General features: G+C 31.5%; 3 protein-coding genes across 3 annotated transcripts in view; 2 read left to right on the forward strand and 1 right to left on the reverse strand.

The window, feature by feature from the left end:
* Positions 1–1,341: 1,341 nt before the first annotated feature.
* Positions 1,342–3,148, forward strand: LOC129747038 (beta-1,3-glucan-binding protein-like). The gene is made up of 3 exons (XM_055741052.1): positions 1,342–2,177; positions 2,262–2,523; positions 2,585–3,148. The coding sequence occupies exons 1-3, from the start codon at positions 1,386–1,388 to the stop codon at positions 3,139–3,141; spliced, it is 1,611 nt and encodes a 536-aa protein (XP_055597027.1). The 5' UTR covers positions 1,342–1,385; the 3' UTR covers positions 3,142–3,148.
* Positions 3,149–11,652: 8,504 nt separating this feature from the next.
* On the reverse strand, positions 11,653–13,836 carry LOC129746354 (tRNA (uracil-5-)-methyltransferase homolog A-like). Its single transcript, XM_055739974.1, has 4 exons — positions 13,587–13,836; positions 13,294–13,527; positions 12,139–13,216; positions 11,653–12,070 (listed from the first exon to the last, which is right to left on the reverse strand). The coding sequence occupies exons 1-4, from the start codon at positions 13,767–13,769 to the stop codon at positions 11,808–11,810; spliced, it is 1,758 nt and encodes a 585-aa protein (XP_055595949.1). The 5' UTR covers positions 13,770–13,836; the 3' UTR covers positions 11,653–11,807.
* Positions 13,837–17,819: 3,983 nt separating this feature from the next.
* LOC129743370 (probable serine/threonine-protein kinase tsuA) overlaps positions 17,820–18,239 on the forward strand; it is a 7,436-nt gene continuing 7,016 nt past the window's right edge. Inside the window, exon 1 of the mRNA XM_055735356.1 lies at positions 17,820–17,842. Coding sequence (XP_055591331.1) covers positions 17,820–17,842 — 23 coding nt within the window. The remainder of the gene's footprint in view (positions 17,843–18,239) is intronic.

Genomic DNA, 18,239 nt, shown 5'->3' on the forward strand with positions numbered 1-18,239 from the left:
GTTTAATTTCTTAAGTTGATTTGAGTAAGAAACGAAAACCATCCTAGTTTTTGTTTTAAGCTTCTTTACGTAAAATTTTTAAAAGTCGAAATATTACATCAAAATGTGTCAAAACTTTGTATGATTTTTTAAATTTTTTTGAGTACGTAAATTCATAAAATTCTTTCTTGCCTTATGTTTTAAGCGTTTCACCCTCAAAATGCATTGGTCAGATAAGCTGTCTAGTCAGCCATTTCGCCAAACAGCCGTAGGGTCATTTAACCCGATAGGCCCATTTAGGAAACCTTTCCCCTACACAATGTGAACACGTCGCGTGGTGTAATATCACAACCTTCTGTGTTATATGGCATCAAGTAGTCCATGTTTTCCTCAATTGACGTTGAAATTTTATTCATTTCAAAAAATAAGAAACGGACATCGGACTTCAGCTGTTTTTATTTGGCTTGTAAGTACTTCCAAAATTAAATAAAAATGTAAGCGAACCAACAGCTTCAAAAATAATTTCATCATTTTCCATTTTTTCAAGAAGTTTGATCCATATGCACCAGCGGTACGAAACATATTCTTAGATTCCAAAAGCCGGGTACATCAAGAAAATGTAATGTTAAGTATCATTTGCAGTTCAAGGTATGAACAGGTATTTGATGTAATATAACAATACTGTTTTTGCTGTTGATGAGAATCTAGCAATTGATCATCAGAAAACAAATAAATTTAGGGGTCAAAGATCTCCTTAGACTTGTATTAATAAAAAAAATCATGATTAAAACATTATGAAAACCAACCGCTTCACAGGTAGTAATGACAAATGATTGAAGCTCATCGTTCTTTAACTTGTTAGAATAATGTGATAAAACTATAATATTACACTACCAAATGAAATTCACCAGAGACCAATGACCAATTAAGTTCCAACTTCTCTCTAAAAAAAATAAAAAAGAAAAGTGCATTATGAGTTTCACTACGCAACTACAGTACGAAGTCTACTGGAAATATTTGTAAATTAAATACACTTAATCGGCTCGTTAGATTCTTAGAAACAAATATGCATCGAGCCACCAAATCCCCATTGTAGTATGAAAAAATATTAGAAACGCAGCTCCCACGGGTTTACGCTTTTAAACTACTTATTCCGTGCGCTTGGTGGAAAAACAAACGCGCACGCCAAACTGATCATCGCGATCACACCGCGTAGTCTGAACCCATTAATTACCTTTAAAAATGGTTACTATAGTATAGTATAGTAGTATATTGGGATAGTAACGAAAGCCATGTGCGGGGACACGCTGCTGCTGGGGGAAGGAAATCCCGCTCCTTAGTCATGTTTTTCGCGAAATCGGATTAGAAGGTTTAGTATTCCTGGATATCGCAAACTGTCGACACACATGTTGGGCCACAAGTTGTTGCTCGTTTTGGTGGTGGTGTTCCGGTGGGTTCTGTTTTGTAATGGTGATCCGCGGCGCAATTCGAGGTATCGGCCACCGAGCGTTCACTTCGAGGCTTTCGATCCGCGGGGCCTTATCGTGTGGGTTCCGGAAGCCGGAGTCACGATGTTTTCCTTCCAGGGAAAGCTGAACGAGCGTTTTTCCGACGAAGATGACACCGGTCATTGGGATCGTACCGTTACGCGACCCAAGAATGGAAGGTTTTCGATCGTAGATCGAAAAGTGCAACTCGATCTCGGCGATACGATCTACTACCGAGTGGTCGTTACGCACAACGGTGTGACGTATCGTGGGAATGACGAATCGTTTCGCATCGGTCGCTACACAGGTCCGACTCCGGGAGGCGATCGATCAGGGAGAAACCCTACGCCGACTTCCACCTTTCCACCGTTCGTTTACAAAAATAACGCGCGTAGAACGAAAAACGTAGATCCGGATGCATATGTCCCCATGGGACCATTCGATATGGAATCCGGAGAGTACGAACCCCGTACCCTCATAAGGACCCGAACCATATCGACGCAAACCAGTGCCGAGGATTTGGACCACAAGGAGTGCGATCGAGCGCAAACGCGGGTCAATGGGAGAAAAATTTGCGCCGGGAAGTTGATATTCGAGGAGCTGTTCAATGGGCAGGCGCTAAATGGCCAGAGGTGGCGCATCGAGAATCGGTTCGCCTCGGATCCGGACAATGAGTTTGTGGTGTACGCCGATTTCGAGGAGAACATACAGGTTCGTCACTTTTGAAAGTTAACCAAATCACGAGTTTTGTGCTTTTAACAAACACAGTGGGTATTATTTCAAAATCGATTTCAGGTTCGCAACGGCAAGCTGCTGATCAAGCCGACGCTGTTTGAGAGCAAATTCGGTCCCGGTTCGACGAATACCAAGTTCATGTTCGCCTCGGAGTGTACCGGGCTGCAGAACTCCCGGGACTGTATCCGGGATCGCAAGATAGACTTCGACATGATTCCCCCGGTTCTTTCCGCACAAATATCAACATTTAATTCGTTCAAATTTTTGTACGGAAAAATAATCATCCGGGCCAAATTACCCAAGGGTGATTGGATATTCCCACGTAAGTTAGACTTCTACTAAAAAAGGGAATCAAATTAATGGACAATGTTTTTTAATGTTAGAATTGTATCTGTACCCGAACAACGAATACTACGGCCGGGATGAGTACGCTTCCGGTTTAGTGAGGATTGCATTCGCTCCCGGTGGGCCACGATTGCGTGATCAACTATACGGTGGTGTGATATTGAATAATGCTGAACCGCTACGTTGCTCGAAAATGTGTACTCTAACAAGAGCACATAGCTGGACAGACGATTTTCACGAGTTCGGCCTAACCTGGACCCCGGAGGGCTTCTACATGGAGGTTGACAAGGAAGTGTACTGTCACATCAGCCCGGGGGAAGGTTTCCACAATGAGCTGAAAAGATCTAAGCCACAGATTGCTTACCTGTGGAAGCTGAGTGGCAATCGTATGGCTCCATTTGATAAAGAATTCCACATCAGCCTAGGGGTGGGTGTTGGGGGACACTACGATTTTCATCTGTTCGATGAGAAACCCTGGAAGGATCTGTCGGTAAAAGCCGTCAATAACTTCTGGGCTGCCCGAGGAAAGTGGTATCCTACCTGGAATAGTAACAGTACCCTGCAAGTCGATTACGTTAGAGTGTATGCCGTTTGAAATTAGTTCCTTGGATTATTAATAAAGATTTTTACTATTTTTTTAAAACAAATTAAATTATTAATCTTTTTGGGCAATATGTAAAGCTTCATGGGTGGTTTCTTTGTCACTTTATCTGTACAGCACATGTGTATTTCCCCTAGTAATATAAGTAATCAATCAATCAAAGTAATCACTATCAAAGTAAGAGTAACGTTCAGTTCAAATATCAGTTCCATGGTCAGTATCAGGATCAGAATAAGGTTCAGATTCAAATCAGCGTTAGAATCTCAGGACAAGGATTGTTCATTAATAACTAGGATGTCCGTAACAAAATGAATAAAGAAGAATCTTATTGATAAATTACTCGTATTAAAAAAAAACAAAAATGACAGAAATTACAAAAACGACAAAAAAATGAAACCGAGATTTAAAAAATAACAAAAGGCAAAATTAAAACAATGACAAAAATGAAAAAAAATAAACAAATTACAAAAATGACATAAGTGACACCTGACAAAATTTTCAAAATTTCAAAAAATTCTCAAAAACGAAAATTACATAAGCTCAAAAAAAAATTAAAAATAACAAAAATAAAAAAAATGTCAAAATTACATAAGTGAAAACATTTTCAAAATCGCGAAAATAAACTTAAAAATGCCAAATGCAAAATTACAAAAATAACAAAAAGACAAAAAAAAATTACAAAAATGAGAAAAAAATGACAAAAGGAAAAAAACAAAAGTGACAAAATTTTCTAAATCTAAAAAAATCTAAAATACAGTGTCGGACAATAGAGTAGGACCGCTCTAATGCAAAATATTCAAATCACCTTTAAACTGCCAATTCAAATATAATAATATGCGACACCTAGCGGCAAGCACTTATTGTAGTATGCCGACTTTGTATACTGCACGTTTATTGCAATCAAAGCAACCCGTTTGTTCTACTCGACCAGAAAGCTGTCAGAGGGTGAAAAAAGTCGCGTCATAAAATAAGACCAGCTCATCGGTTCGGCTGTTCCGGCATTTTCAGCGCTCTAGATTTGAAGAAAAGGTGTTGTTCTCGGTGTTGCTTGTCCATTTTCGTGTCCTGGTAAGTGTTTCCCATAAAATTTATCATGTAAATCATAAAAACAAACAAAAAATAAAGATTTTCTTCCTCCTACTCTGTTTTCAGCGAAAAAGCGATGGGTCGGGCACAGCACTGCACGGAGGTCCAGCGAGCGATCATCCGGAATCTGTACAAGGCTGGCAAAAGCCAACGCGAGATTGCCGACTACTTAGGTAGGTCGAAAACTTTCGTTTTCAACGCGCTTCACTGCACCGGCAAACGGGAACTGACCGGCCGCCCCCGCAAAACGACGCCGAAGGACGATTCGGCAATCAAGCGGGCCTCGCAAAAGGACCCTTCCAAAGCGTCCAAGCAGATCAGAGACGAGCTGAATTTATCTGTGAGTTCCCGGACGGTTCAGCGACGGTTGGCGGAGAAGGGACTAGGAGGAAAAAGTCCCCGGAAGGTGCCGATGCTGACGCCAAAGCACTTGAATTACAAAAATGAAAAAAAAAATTAGAAACGACAAAAAATATGAAAAATGTGAGGTCCACCTTGTCGCCAGAACGAATTTCAGGGTGGCCACAACATTTTCATTTTGAAATTCCCGGTTTTTTCCCGGTTTTCCTGGTCAAAAATTCAAGGTTTTCCAGACCTTGATTGTCCATTTACGTCGGAATATAGCAAAATTTTCAACATATTTAATTGATTTGGTTGTTTCATAACACTCAAATCATTGAACACTTAGACGAACAGGATTCTATTTTAAGGTCTACCAAGGGTGCTTAATCGCTTGGCGCACGGCACCCTCCCAAATAAACGCACTTCAAACAATCTATTTTAAGGTTTCCATCACATTTTCTTAAAATGATAAAAATACACCCTACACAAAATCGTTATGGGTTTTTAAGCCATGTTTACAAACAAATTAAAAATGTTGTGTCAGGCAGGACTATTGCCAACACTAAAAATTAATACGTAACAAGAATCTTAACAGCGTTCATTATTACCCCAAATTCATCTGGGCAATTATGAACAGATAAGACCAAAAATGAATAATCTTTGTTCATAATAACCTCAGTTGACCCTACCGTTTTCCGAAAAACTTGTCTTCTGTTTTCAGCCAAGTTTTAAAAAGATTTTCTTTAGTATTCAGTAAAGATTTTTTATATTGAAAAGTCCAATAATTGAAAAAAAAAACAAACTAAGCTTTTGAATCGTTGTTATCATTGTTTTTTATACAATTGAGTTTTAGCACAGATAAGTTTCAGACCCTGAAAACTGTATCGAAAAGCGATAATTATCGATACAACTAGTGCTATCAATTTACAACTAGTGCTAACGAAATTGTTGCGACGTAACGCTCAGCCGTTACCGCTTGTTTAGAGTAGCAGTGTAGGGCGTATACAAACAGAATTGATTGACAGATTTAGAGGATAGTAGGAAATCAAGAGAAGAAAGAAAAGGTTAAGAGAGACAGGAAGAGGATTGAAATTGAGGAAAAACGTGAGTTTGATAGTAAGAAGCATAAGTTATAGTTTGCTAAAAAGTTCCAATTGTGGTAATATCCCTTCATTAACACTCGTGTTCAAGTGTACTTGTTCAAAGTGACTTTCTGAATAAGTCGTAAGTACTTTAAACTATTTTTGAAAAACCCTTTGCTAAAAATCACTTTACTCAAAAAATGTAGGTTAGCTAAACTTGATACGGATTAAGTCGGGATAGTTTCCTACGCAATACCGTAAAGTATTTTCCTCGATTGTTCAACGATATCAGCTAGGAAGCAGGAAGGATATCGTGAGTAATTTTCAATTAAATATGCGAAACATTTATTGATAAAATTTTATAACCTAAAATCATAGGTTAGAACAAGTGTGGCAACCGATCTTGAATTCTAAGTTGTGTGCTAAAATAGGAACAACGCCACTAAAATTGTGAGTTAAAAACCTTTTACTTTCTCAAAGTTACCCAATTCTAATTAAATTCCCTAAAATCTACAGCTTAAAAGCAACAATAAAATTGTTCAGCTATCCAGAAGTGGCGTTTCATTCCACCGCGGCAACAGAAATCAATTTTTGCCACTTGTTGTAATAAATTACTAAACATTGTTTTTGCATCGTTTCAAAGTTCTGAATGCAGAACATGGAAATCATGATCAAAAATATGGACAACGAGTTGCATCATCTTGATTTAAGTTTTAGGGATTATTTAACAGCATATCAAAGTTTGAGATGAAGAAAAATTAAAAAAACATTTATTAAATTCAGATTCACCCATTGTATTCATTACATTGTACATTGTATAATTACAAATTAAGGAATTTCAATTTGGAAATGAATATTTAAACAGAATTCATAAAGAATTCAAAATTATGTTATCTAAATTTATTACAGTAAAATTGTTACTCAAAATTTTGCAGTTTAAAATGATTAAAACTTGAATTAAACAAGCTATTTTATTTAAAAAACGAACTTTAGAACTCAAGAATTTCAAGTTCAAAATAAATTTTGCTTTGAAATTGAAATAGCATATTTCGAAAGAAATTTAAAAAGGAACAATGCAATGTTTGAAGCAACCATAAATGTTTTAAAAAAAATCTAAATCCTCAACATATATGGTTTCGAACTTTGAAAAAAACATTTTTTCGCATGATTTAGTTCTGTAAATAATTGAAGAATAAATTTATAATTTGAATAAAAGTAATTTTATACATAATTTACACCGATCTATTTTTTGCAAAATAAAATATTTTTGCATAAAAAAAATCTCAACGCTTTTATGCTTCATTCAAAAGATGGTTAGCTTTGTTAGTTGTTACTGTTAGTTACTGTTAATTGTTATATTTTTATTTTGAATCAGTTTTTTGTGGTTAAATTATAAACAAATAAGGCCGGGAGAAATTTCAAATCCTTCTATTTTCACTTGAAGTTGAAACATTGCAAGGGTGGGGATAATAAAAAACAATGCTTAAAACAAATAAATTAGAATAAATTGCACAAAAGCTACTATATCATTGCCAAAAACCTATAAATCAAGTATTTTTTATCAAAAAAATCAATAAAATCAAGAATATTAAAAGGGAAATAACTCCCATCTTCCAATATTTGTTTTCTGGTCTTGTAATCTTTTGGATATTTGAATTTTTTTTTTTGGAAATTTATATAAAATACTTCAAACTTTATTTATTCCCCCCTTCTGTTTTTTTTTGGAAATTTCGAAGGGGAGGTGACAAAAAAAAAATTTATTATTTGTTCCAGCCTAACTGTTCCAGTTAGTGATAAAGTTATAACATATTTTGCAGTGTTTAATTGTAAAAAACCCTTGTATCAGGGAGAAAAATCTTATAAGTTTTTTCAAAAACATGCTAAGCTTAGGCTAACACCGAGGATTTATGCAAAAACCAATTTGAAAATTGTATGAATAAGGTTTTGAAAATCAAAGCGCCTTAACAGTGTACACAACTTTTTTTCAATTATAAGATTAGTTATAAAATGCAGATTACAATAAATAAAGACATTGTTTTAAAAATTGATTTTTCCGTCTTGAATTCGAATCTTTTGTCAGATTCTATCAAATCTAGTGTTATTGGGTTTTCCTAAGTTTTGAGCTAAATCAATCATTAGTAACTAATAAACCGACAACCCTCTTAAAAAAACAAAAACTGATTTGAAATCTATTTATTATCCTTCATTTGATTGAGCAATGTAACTATTTTTAACTATAGTATATATAACTATTTTTGTTATGAGCATTTGGTATCAAAGATTCGAATTTGAATAACAACTTTGTTGGAGACTGCGAATTTTTTGACTCATGCTTAAGCTTAAAGAACGCCTCAGTTTTTCTCAGAAGTTTAAACTACTCGCGGTCTTCAAAAAGTTGATCATTGATTCGAAACCTTCGATTTAAGTATCTTAGAAAAGTTCTAAAATGTTGATAAAAAGTCAAAATCAGCTCTTAAACCCTCTTCAAACGGAAAAAACGTAAGTTGTGTTGCCTTCTACCATCGAAAAGAAAATAGTAAAAATAATCAATTTTATCGAAATATTTTGTTATTTTGTTTAAATATTTTACTATAAACACAAATATGTATATTTTAAATGAACTACCATGCAATGTTGAATCATTTTAACATTTTTAAAAAAATTACTCAATGTATTCTACCGACATAAACACCCTCGTGAAAAAAGCTCGTAAAAATTCTTAAAAATATTACTAAAATTTCATATGACTATTTAATTTCAATTTTTGTCACGATTTTCGCAAATTTTAAAAGAAATCTCAATATATCCAAGCTTTAAAAAGTGAAATTCGAAATTTTCTGGATAAATTATGATCAGTTATCGAAAAATGTTAATTTTGAAAGCACAACTTAAAAAAATTAATTTGTACCCCGTGATGGTATGTTTTTTTTTTTCAAACAGTGCGTTTGATAGGAAATGGTTTTCTTTTTAACTCAGTAATGTCAAATTTATTACTATTAAGCTACAAAAAACACCGTGACGTACGTAAAGATGATTGTATTGTGTTTATCTCGAATTGAACATTATTACTCGAAAATTAGAATAGTAGCATCTTTTTAAAATTTCCAAATTTGAAACTATAATTTAACTCTGATTCGTTTGTATTTGCATGATTGATAGTTTTTTCAAAAGAATCATGATGTGCGATACTTGAAAAAAAATTAGGAGACTTTTTGAATTTCTCATCTCGTTCTTCGAAGCAGTTTTAAATTCTTGGTTTCGGTAAAATTTGTGATTTTTTTAAAAAAGAGGGGTAATTGAAGAGAGATCAGAAAAGTTAATAAATTCAAAAACTTATGATATTCATCTTACACTTTTTATAACTGTTCAATTCTGTCGTGGAAATTTAAATTATAATTCTGAGTTTTGAATTTTGGGTTGAATCTCTGATCTTGAAACCCAAACTGAAGTTCGGTTTCCTTTTGTCAATTTTCCCGGTTTTGGGTCTAAATTCCCGGTTTTTCCCGGTTTTCCCGGTTCGATTTTCAATTCCCGGTTTTTTCCCGGTTTTCCCGGTTCTGTGGCCACCCTGGAATTTCATAGACTCCCATCGGACCCGAAGAAAACCACCTGACGTTCCAGTGAGGGATGTGATGGCTGTGCTTGACTTGGACTACATGTTCGAAATTTACCTTTTCCTCAAAGCTATCGATCTTTGTCTATAACTCTTTTTATTTTCATTTTTCCCTTTCTATCTTCCTGTTTCTTTTAAATCAAAGTGCTAAGCTAAGAAAAACATTGTAAACACAATAAAATCTGAGTTTGACTCCTTAGAACCTCAAGGTATAAGCCGTGTCAAATAAAGAAACTACAAAAAAATATGAAAATAACAAAACAAACAAAAGTTAAAAAATTACAAAAATTGGAAAAATGACAAAAAAAAAATACAAAAACGACAAAATTTTCTAAATCCTAAAAAATCTCAAAAATAACAAAAGTCTAAATCACAAAAATGCGAAAAATTACAAAAAAAAATGAAAATGACAGAATGATATATGTGATAAAAATGTTTTTTTTTACTTCAAAGAAATATTGCAAAAATGAATAAAAAATACAAAAATGTCGAATATAACAAAAATGACAAAATTTTCAAAACTCCAAAAATGAAAAAAAATATCAAAATATAACAAAAATGACAAAATTAAAAAAAAAAATCAAAAATCAAAAAGTTATAAAAAATACACAAATAACAAAAATAACTAAAATTTCATAAAATCACAAAGATTTAAAAAAGAATAATTTTTCGTTCAAAAATTACTAAAATTAAGAAAAAAAATGACAAAAACTTTAAAAAACAGATATGACACGAATAACAATAATTAAAAAAAATTACAAAAAATGAAAAGAATGACAAAAAGACATAAAATAACCAAAATGACAAAAATGAAACACAGAACAGAGATAACAAAAAATATAAAAAGAGAAAAAAATCAATAGGGTAACGTGGGCCATGGAGAAATGTGAGCCACTTTGAATATCTCACATGTGTGTTCAGATAAAAATCTCAATCCAACTGTCAACGTCGTCGCTTTGCGTAAGCATATTTTTCTATATATTGATGACTTAAAATACGCATCATATGCTTCTTTATTTATCAAGCTTAAACAAGTTTTAAAAAAACTTAAATAATTAAACAAGCACCCGCTGATTGCATTGATGGGGAACCTAAAGTTCGTAACAAAAATATGCTCATACGCTTATGATCTAAGTTTTGTCGTGTTCTTTCACGTGGAATTTTTGATGAAACATCAATAAGTCACACAAAAGCAACCAATTTGCAAATCATTGCTTGTGGAGAATCGCGGGCCACATTTTGTGGGGTATCTTGGGCCACTTATATTTTTATGTTCTTATGCACATTCAGAACTTAAAATACTTTTTCCTATCTGTCTTTTATGCCAAATGAAGAGTTATGAAAAATATTTTGTTCATCCTATATGAGAAATTTAGCCGAAAAGTTCGCGAGCCAGGTTTTTGAATCTATTCGATCATACACAACTCTTTTTTTTATCTCATCATCTGAAGTTGCTTTAAAATAACGAAATGAATTTAGTAGTAATAGTTTTGGGTCAACTCATAAACTTTGCATGTTATTTGGTGAATTTGGATTTCTCATCATTTTTCAAAATCCAAAAAATGTTGCTAAACAGTCCAAAACTTAGGGAAAATAACTTATTAATAATAAAATAAAAATTGCCTAATGATACCTTAATAATCTAGAAAACCATACCATTTTTTAATTTCATTTTATATTTTATAATAAAGAAGTTAATGAAGAAGAAAAAGAGTGGCCCATGATTCCCCACTATCCCGTAGGTACATATTTATAAAAATGGAAATGAAAACACCAGAAAATGAAAAATGACGAAAATGGAAAATCCGAAAAATGACAAAGAAAAAATTATAAAAATGTCAACAGGTTAAAAAAATACAAAAAAAAACAATGACAAAAATACAAGAAATACTACAATGTAAAATTACAAAAGCTACAAATAGGTATACAAATTTCAAAGGTTGTAGAAGGGCAAAATTTTTTCAGTTCAATCGTTTTTGTTGTTTTTTTTTTTTTGTCATTTTGTTATTTCTGGTTCATTTTTCTCATTTATAATTTTTATTTCAATTTTTTTTTTAATATTTATTTTTGTCTTTTTTTGCTATATTTTCTATTTTGTCAGTTTATATTTTTTCATTTTTTACAATTTGATTATTATTTGTTTAGAATAAAGTGTAAAATGGTTACAGATCTGTGCGGGATGAAGTTTCATAATTAGAAGTTAGATTGCGTTTTTCATTATTCATGTTGGTCCAATTGCCCAATTGAATCCGTTTAAAAATATTTCAAATTTCCAATAAAACACATTCTTACCTCAATCAGAACAAGGATTTTCTTTTGAAAGCAATAAACCTTAGATGGATGAACCCAAAAATATATTTCTAAAGTAATCGAAGAGTGTTATCTAGTTGATCTAGATAGTCAAAATTTATCCAGAATCTGACAGCGATTATTTTATAAAATTGGTTAAATAAAATTCAACTTTTAAAGGTTCTTCTGAAAATGCAACAGAATAAAACCCAGAATCGTCTCATTAACAATTGCTTACCTTGCTTCAGTTAGTTATCAACAGTTGTAACCGCTCCCTCAGCGTCCGTGTCCGGTTCCCGTTCGAACAGAATCATCAGCTCAGTGTGCGGCGTATGGGGAAACAGATCCACGGCAATGGCCTTCTTGGCCACAAACGGAGATCCACGGAGCGTTTTGGAAGCCGGCCGCACCAGATCGAACCAATTCTTGAGCGCACTTTTGGGAGAACAGGAAACGTATATTAATCGGTTTAGGCCCCGAGCGTTGCGCAGCTGGGTGATGGAACGGACGTCTGTTGAAGAAGTAAAAGGTGTTGAAAATTGTGGAGTTTTGAAAAAAAAAATGTGTAAAAAAACTTACGAAGGCCGGCCCTCGGAGGATCAACGATTGCAACTAATTTTTCTCCTTCCTGGACGTTAGCTTTTCGCACCAATGACATAATCAAATCATCGGCGTTTCCGGCAAAGAAGTTACAATTTTTAACATCATTCAACTCGGCATTATGTTTGGCGTCCTCGATTGCCTGATCAATAATCTCCACCCCGAAAACTTGCTTGCAGTGTCGGGCGAAGCACAACCCAATAGTTCCCGTTCCGCAGCAAATGTCCAGAATGGTCGTTTTGTCATCTGTGCTGGCCATATCGATGGCAGATTGATAGAGGACTTCAGTGCCGGGCGTGTTAATCTGGAAAAATGCCTTCGGGCTGATGCGAAACTTCAAACCATGAATTTCTTCCACAATGTGGGTATCGCCGCTGAGGTGCTCCATGGGACGTTCTTCGCTACCGGATGTCTTTTTTTCCATTGGTTCAAAGTATACCGAGCTGATTCCAATTTGTTTAGCCTTTTCGCTAGTCAGACAATCGACAATGGAAGATTTCAAATCTTTAAGCTCGTCAGCGGTCAACTGTTGTGGGTGGAAGCCAACAATCACCATCACTTGGCCGGTTGCACTGGAAGTTCGAACCGTAAGCAGCCGGAAGTGACCAGTATAGAGCTCGGCGCTATATGGTTCATATTTTGAGGCGCGTACAAATTCCTCAAACAGCTGAACACTGCCCTTCATTTTGTCCGAAATATGTTTCAAATTCGCGATTCCTTCGACCTCAACAACGCCCTTGCAGTAAGCGCCCATCCGGAAGCCGATCGTCACCTCGCCCTGGCTATTTTTACCGATGGAAAATTCACACTTGTTCCGGTATCCATCGATCTTGGGAGAGCGTCGGATTTCTTCCAGCGGACAGATCATCCCTTCGTACTCCTTTCGTTGAGCTTCGACATACGGACGTAGATTCGGGCAGTTCTTCCAAACCTCGTCGGAAAACTTTACCAGAATGTTTTGCATTTCCGATTGTTTCTGTTTGATCTGATAATCGTAGCTCAGATACGCCAAAGATGTCACCGATTCTTCAACGGTTTTGCGTTTTTTGATTACCTCCTGGGAAGAGAATTAAATATCAAAATTTTAAACGGTTCTTTCAGTTCAAAATTTTAAATTTCCAAGAATATTCTTACCATTGGGTCCCTTTCTGCTTCCCGCCGCCTTTTAACCAGTGGATCCGGCGAGGGTTTCGCTTCGACAGCGGTCAGCGTTTTCCCCTTCCACGAGTAGCCGTTGACCGCCTTAATAGCGTTCTGCCGCTCGGGCTCGCCGCGGAAGCAAACGAAAATGAACGGGCAGCCCCGGTCCATGATCTTTATTTTGCTCGTCGCTAGATTGAGTTTCTTGTTTAGCAGTTTTTTCAGTTCCTAAAATAAATTCTAATCTAATGTAATATTTTTATTAGAGACTACAACGGTAAACCTACGCTAATTCCGTAATACTTGGGAAGGTTTTTGATTTCGATCTTGAACCGTTCAGAGGTGAAGCCGGTAGCATCCAGATAGGCGTACTCGTCCTGGTTAACTTCTGAAGGCTCCGAGGGTGCCACTTCGTTCCCTACTGTCTCAACTTCTACAGGAGGGTCACGATTTTCCAATTCGACATCCATATCTGAATAACAATGAATAAAAATCGTATTTTAGCGAGAAACAGAAATCAACACGTGTGATCGGCAACGAATAGCAAAATATTTTTGAAGCCGGATTCTGTTTACAAAAATAAACGTTCATCCGCAAAGAGTTCATTAGCACGCTTAAAAATAAAAAGGCACCATTTGATATATTCCAATCAATTCGGGAGAAAATATAGATTGAGGATGATTCACAGAATTTCCTTAATAAATTTTTTAATAATTTCGAAATGTAGAAAAATCTTCTCTTTAAAAAGGGTGATTGTTTGGGTAAAATTAAATATTTTTCTTGAAACTTAAAAATCCATCAAACATTGAGATCTTATGTAATTTCAGGTCGAATATCAACTTTCTGAAACGTGCATCACCTGCAAGGTCAATTTTCGGAAAACTTGTGGATGTTAAGAATGTTCAACAATTGGCTATTAAAAAAACAATTTTCTTAAATTCAACTTTTTTTTTTACTTTAAACTTTTAATATGCAAAATTTTGTCATTTTATTCTTCTTTATAATTTTGAAATTTTCGAAATTTTTCAAAATATTGTAATTTTGATAATATTAACGAAATTTTGTTAATTTTGTAATTTTTTCAAATTTTTGTAATATTGAACCAAATAATCAACCATTAAAGGTTGTATTTTTTGCACTTTTGGAAATTTTTGTATTATTTCTAATAATAAAATTTATGTACTTTTTGTCATTTTTGTCATTTTTGTCATTTTTGTCATTTTTGTCATTTTTGTCATTTTTGTCATTTTTTGTCATTTTTGTCATTTTTGTCATTTTTGTCATTTTTGTCATTTTTGTCATTTTTGTCATTTTTGTCATTTTTGTCATTTTTGTCATTTTTGTCATTTTTGTCATTTTTGTCATTTTTGCCATTTTTGTCATTTTTGTCATTTTTGTCATTTTTGTCATTTTTGTCATTTTTGTCATTTTAGTAATTTTAGTAATTTTTGTCATTTTTGTCATTTTTGTCATATTTGTCATATTTGTCATTTTTGTCATTTTTGTCATTTTTGTCATTTTTGTCATTTTTGTCATTTTTGTAATTTTTGTAATTTTTGTAATTTTTGTAATTTTTGTAATTTTTGTAATTTTTGTAATTTTTGTAATTTTTGTAATTTTTGTAATTTTTGTAATTTTTGTAATTTTTGTAATTTTTGTAATTTTTGTAATTTTTGTAATTTTTGTAATTTTTGTAATTTTTGTAATTTTTGTAATTTTTGTAATTTTTGTAATTTTGTAATTTTTGTAATTTTTGTAATTTTTGTAATTTTTGTAATTTTTGTAATTTTTGTAATTTTTGTAATTTTTGTAATTTTTGTAATTTTTGTAATTTTTATAATTTTTGTAATTTTTGTAATTTTTGTAATTTTTGTAATTTTTGTAATTTTTGTAATTTTTGTCATTTTTGTAATTTCTGTAATTTTTGTCATTTTTGTCATTTTTGTAATTTTTGTAATTTTTGTAATTTTTGTAATTTTTGTAATTTTTGTAATTTTTGTAATTTTTGTAATTTTTGTAATTTTTGTAATTTTTGTAATTTTTGTAATTTTTGTAATTTTTGTAATTTTTGTAATTTTTGTAATTTTTGTAATTTTTGTAATTTTTGTAATTTTTGTAATTTTTGTAATTTTTGTAATTTTTGTAATTTTTGTAATTTTTGTAATTTTTGTAATTTTTGTAATTTTTGTAATTTTTGTAATTTTTGTAATTTTTGTAATTTTGTAATTTTTAGTAATTTTTGTAATTTCTGTAATTTTTGTAATTTTTGTAATTTTTGTAATTTTTGTAATTTTTGTAATTTTTGTAATTTTTGTAATTTTTGTAATTTTTGTAATTTTTGTAATTTTTGTAATTTTTGTAATTTTTGTAATTTTTGTAATTTTTGTAATTTTTGTAATTTTTGTAATTTTTGTAATTTTTGTAATTTTTGTAATTTTTGTAATTTTTGTAATTTTTGTAATTTTTGTAATTTTTGTAATTTTTGTAATTTTTGTAATTTTTGTAATTTTTGTAATTTTTGTAATTTTTGTAATTTTTGTAATTTTTGTAATTTTTGTAATTTTTGTAATTTTTGTAATTTTTGTAATTTTTGTAATTTTTGTAGTTTTTGTAATTTTTGTAATTTTTGTAATTTTTGTAATTTTTGTAATTTTTGTAATTTTTGTAATTTTTGTAATTTTTGTAATTTTTGTAATTTTTGTAATTTTTGTAATTTTTGTAATTTTGTAATTTTGTATTTTGTAATTTTTGTAATTTTTGTAATTTTTGTAATTTTTGTAATTTTTGTAATTTTTTGTAATTTTTGTAATTTTTGTAATTTTTGTAATTTTTGTAATTTTTGTAATTTTTGTAATTTTTGTAATTTTTGTAATTTTTGTAATTTTTGTAATTTTTGTAATTTTTGTAATTTTTGTAATTTTTGTAGTTTTTGTAATTTTTGTAATTTTTGTAATTTTTGTAATTTTTGTAATTTTTGTAATTTTTGTAATTTTTGTAATTTTTGTAATTTTTGTAATTTTTGTAATTTTTTGTAATTTTTGTAATTTTTGTAATTTTTGTAATTTTTGTAATTTTTGTAATTTTTGTAATTTTTGTAATTTTTGTAATTTTTGTAATTTTTGTAATTTTTGTAATTTTTGTAATTTTTGTAATTTTTGTCATTTTTGTAATTTTTGTAATTTTTGTAATTTTTGTAATTTTTGTAATTTTTGTAATTTTTGTAATTTTTGTAATTTTTGTAATTTTTGTAATTTTTGTAATTTTTGTAATTTTTGTAATTTTTGTAATTTTTGTAATTTTTGTAATTTTTGTAATTGTTTTGTAATTTTGTAATTTTTGTAATTTTTGTAATTTTTGTAATTTTTGTAATTTTTGTAATTTTTGTAATTTTTGTAATTTTTGTAATTTTTGTAATTTTTGTAATTTTTGTAATTTTTGTAATTTTTTGTAATTTTTGTAATTTTTGTAATTTTTGTAATTTTTGTAATTTTTGTAATTTTTGTAATTTTTGTAATTTTTGTAATTTTTGTAATTTTGTAATTTTTGTAATTTTTGTAATTTTTGTAATTTTTGTAATTTTTGTAATTTTTGTAATTTTTTGTAATTTTGTAATTTTTGTAATTTTTGTAATTTTTGTAATTTTTGTAATTTTTGTAATTTTTGTAATTTTTGTAATTTTTGTAATTTTTGTAATTTTTGTAATTTGTTTGTAATTTTTGTAATTTTTGTAATTTTTGTAATTTTTGTAATTTTTGTAATTTTTGTAATTTTTGTCATTTTTGTTATTTTTGTCATTATTGTCATTATTGTCATTTTTGTCATTTTTGTCATTTTTGTCATTTTTGTCATTTTTGTCATTTTTGTCATTTTTGTCATTTTTGTCATTTTTGTCATTTTTGTCATTTTTGTCATTTTTGTCATTTTTGTCATTTTTGTCATTTTTGTCATTTTTGTCATTTTTGTCATTTTTGTCATTTTTGTCATTTTTGTCATTTTTGTCATTTTTGTCATTTTTGTCATTTTTGTCATTTTTGTCATTTTTGTCATTTTTGTCATTTTTGTCATTTTTGTCATTTTTGTCATTTTTGTCATTTTTGTCATTTTTGTCATTTTTGTCATTTTTGTCATTTTTGTCATTTTTGTGTTTTTTGTCATTTTTGTGTTTTTTGTCATTTTTGTGTTTTTTGTCAGTGTTTATATTTTTGGAATTTTTTTCATTTTTGTCATTTTTTCATTATTATAATTTTTGTCATTTTTGTAATTGCTGTAATTTTGGTAATATTTGTAGTTATGGTTCATTTAAAATCATATGGTTTTAAATTCAAACATATTTTATACTTCTATTTTGTGAGAAATAGAGCTTGCTTTGGCTACGTAGCCACCATATTGTCAACTTCCGCTAGTCTCTCCGCGTTTCACCGTCTTCGAATTTGACGTTCGTTCAAAATCGCGAGCGCGGAGAGAGAACCGTTTTGTTGTCCGCGTAATCATCCAATCACGGCAGCACACGAGCCGCGCTGATGCACATTCCGCTCGCTGGCTTGTTGTCACGAGGGCTCCATACACGCGCAAGTTGCTTGTCGATGGTAAGTTAGGAATTTCCAAGCAGCAAGCCCAAACGGTTTTGATGTTTGATCTATTGACAAAGCAGTTGAAGCTGTGGGGAATCCGTTGTGTCGTCAGAGCAAAATTTGCCACGTCCGACGATTCGGTTTTCTCGCGCTCTCTCTGTCCGAGTTTTAAGTTCGACTTTACCGTTCAGCAGCACCCGAATCAATCTCAGTAGTCGTCGGAACGTGAAAGTAAGTAGTCGTGATTTTCTTAAAAGCTCGAAATTTGAGCAATTTGAGCAAAAGGAATATCCGGTTGCCTACTGGGTTTTTCTGTGGCCGTGGGTGTTGGAGGAAAAGTGTAAATTTGCTGGATAATTGTGTAATTTT

The sequence above is a fragment of the Uranotaenia lowii genome, chromosome 2 (genome assembly GCF_029784155.1).
Source record: "Uranotaenia lowii strain MFRU-FL chromosome 2, ASM2978415v1, whole genome shotgun sequence".
Lineage (NCBI taxonomy): Eukaryota > Metazoa > Arthropoda > Insecta > Diptera > Culicidae > Uranotaenia > Uranotaenia lowii.

Bases quoted from the DNA above. Each gene is read 5' to 3' on its own strand.
- LOC129746354 (XM_055739974.1), bottom strand. From the start codon at position 13,769: ATGGATGTCGAATTGGAAAATCGTGACCCTCCTGTAGAAGTTGAGACA. The intron at 13,528-13,586 runs GTAGGTTTACCG...AATTTATTTTAG, and splicing joins CCAAGTATTACGGAATTAGC to GAACTGAAAAAACTGCTAAA. The intron at 13,217-13,293 runs GTAAGAATATTC...TTCTCTTCCCAG, and splicing joins AAGCAGAAAGGGACCCAATG to GAGGTAATCAAAAAACGCAA.
- LOC129747038 (XM_055741052.1), top strand. From the start codon at position 1,386: ATGTTGGGCCACAAGTTGTTGCTCGTTTTGGTGGTGGTGTTCCGGTGG. The intron at 2,178-2,261 runs GTTCGTCACTTT...AATCGATTTCAG, and splicing joins ATTTCGAGGAGAACATACAG to GTTCGCAACGGCAAGCTGCT. The intron at 2,524-2,584 runs GTAAGTTAGACT...TTTTAATGTTAG, and splicing joins GGGTGATTGGATATTCCCAC to AATTGTATCTGTACCCGAAC.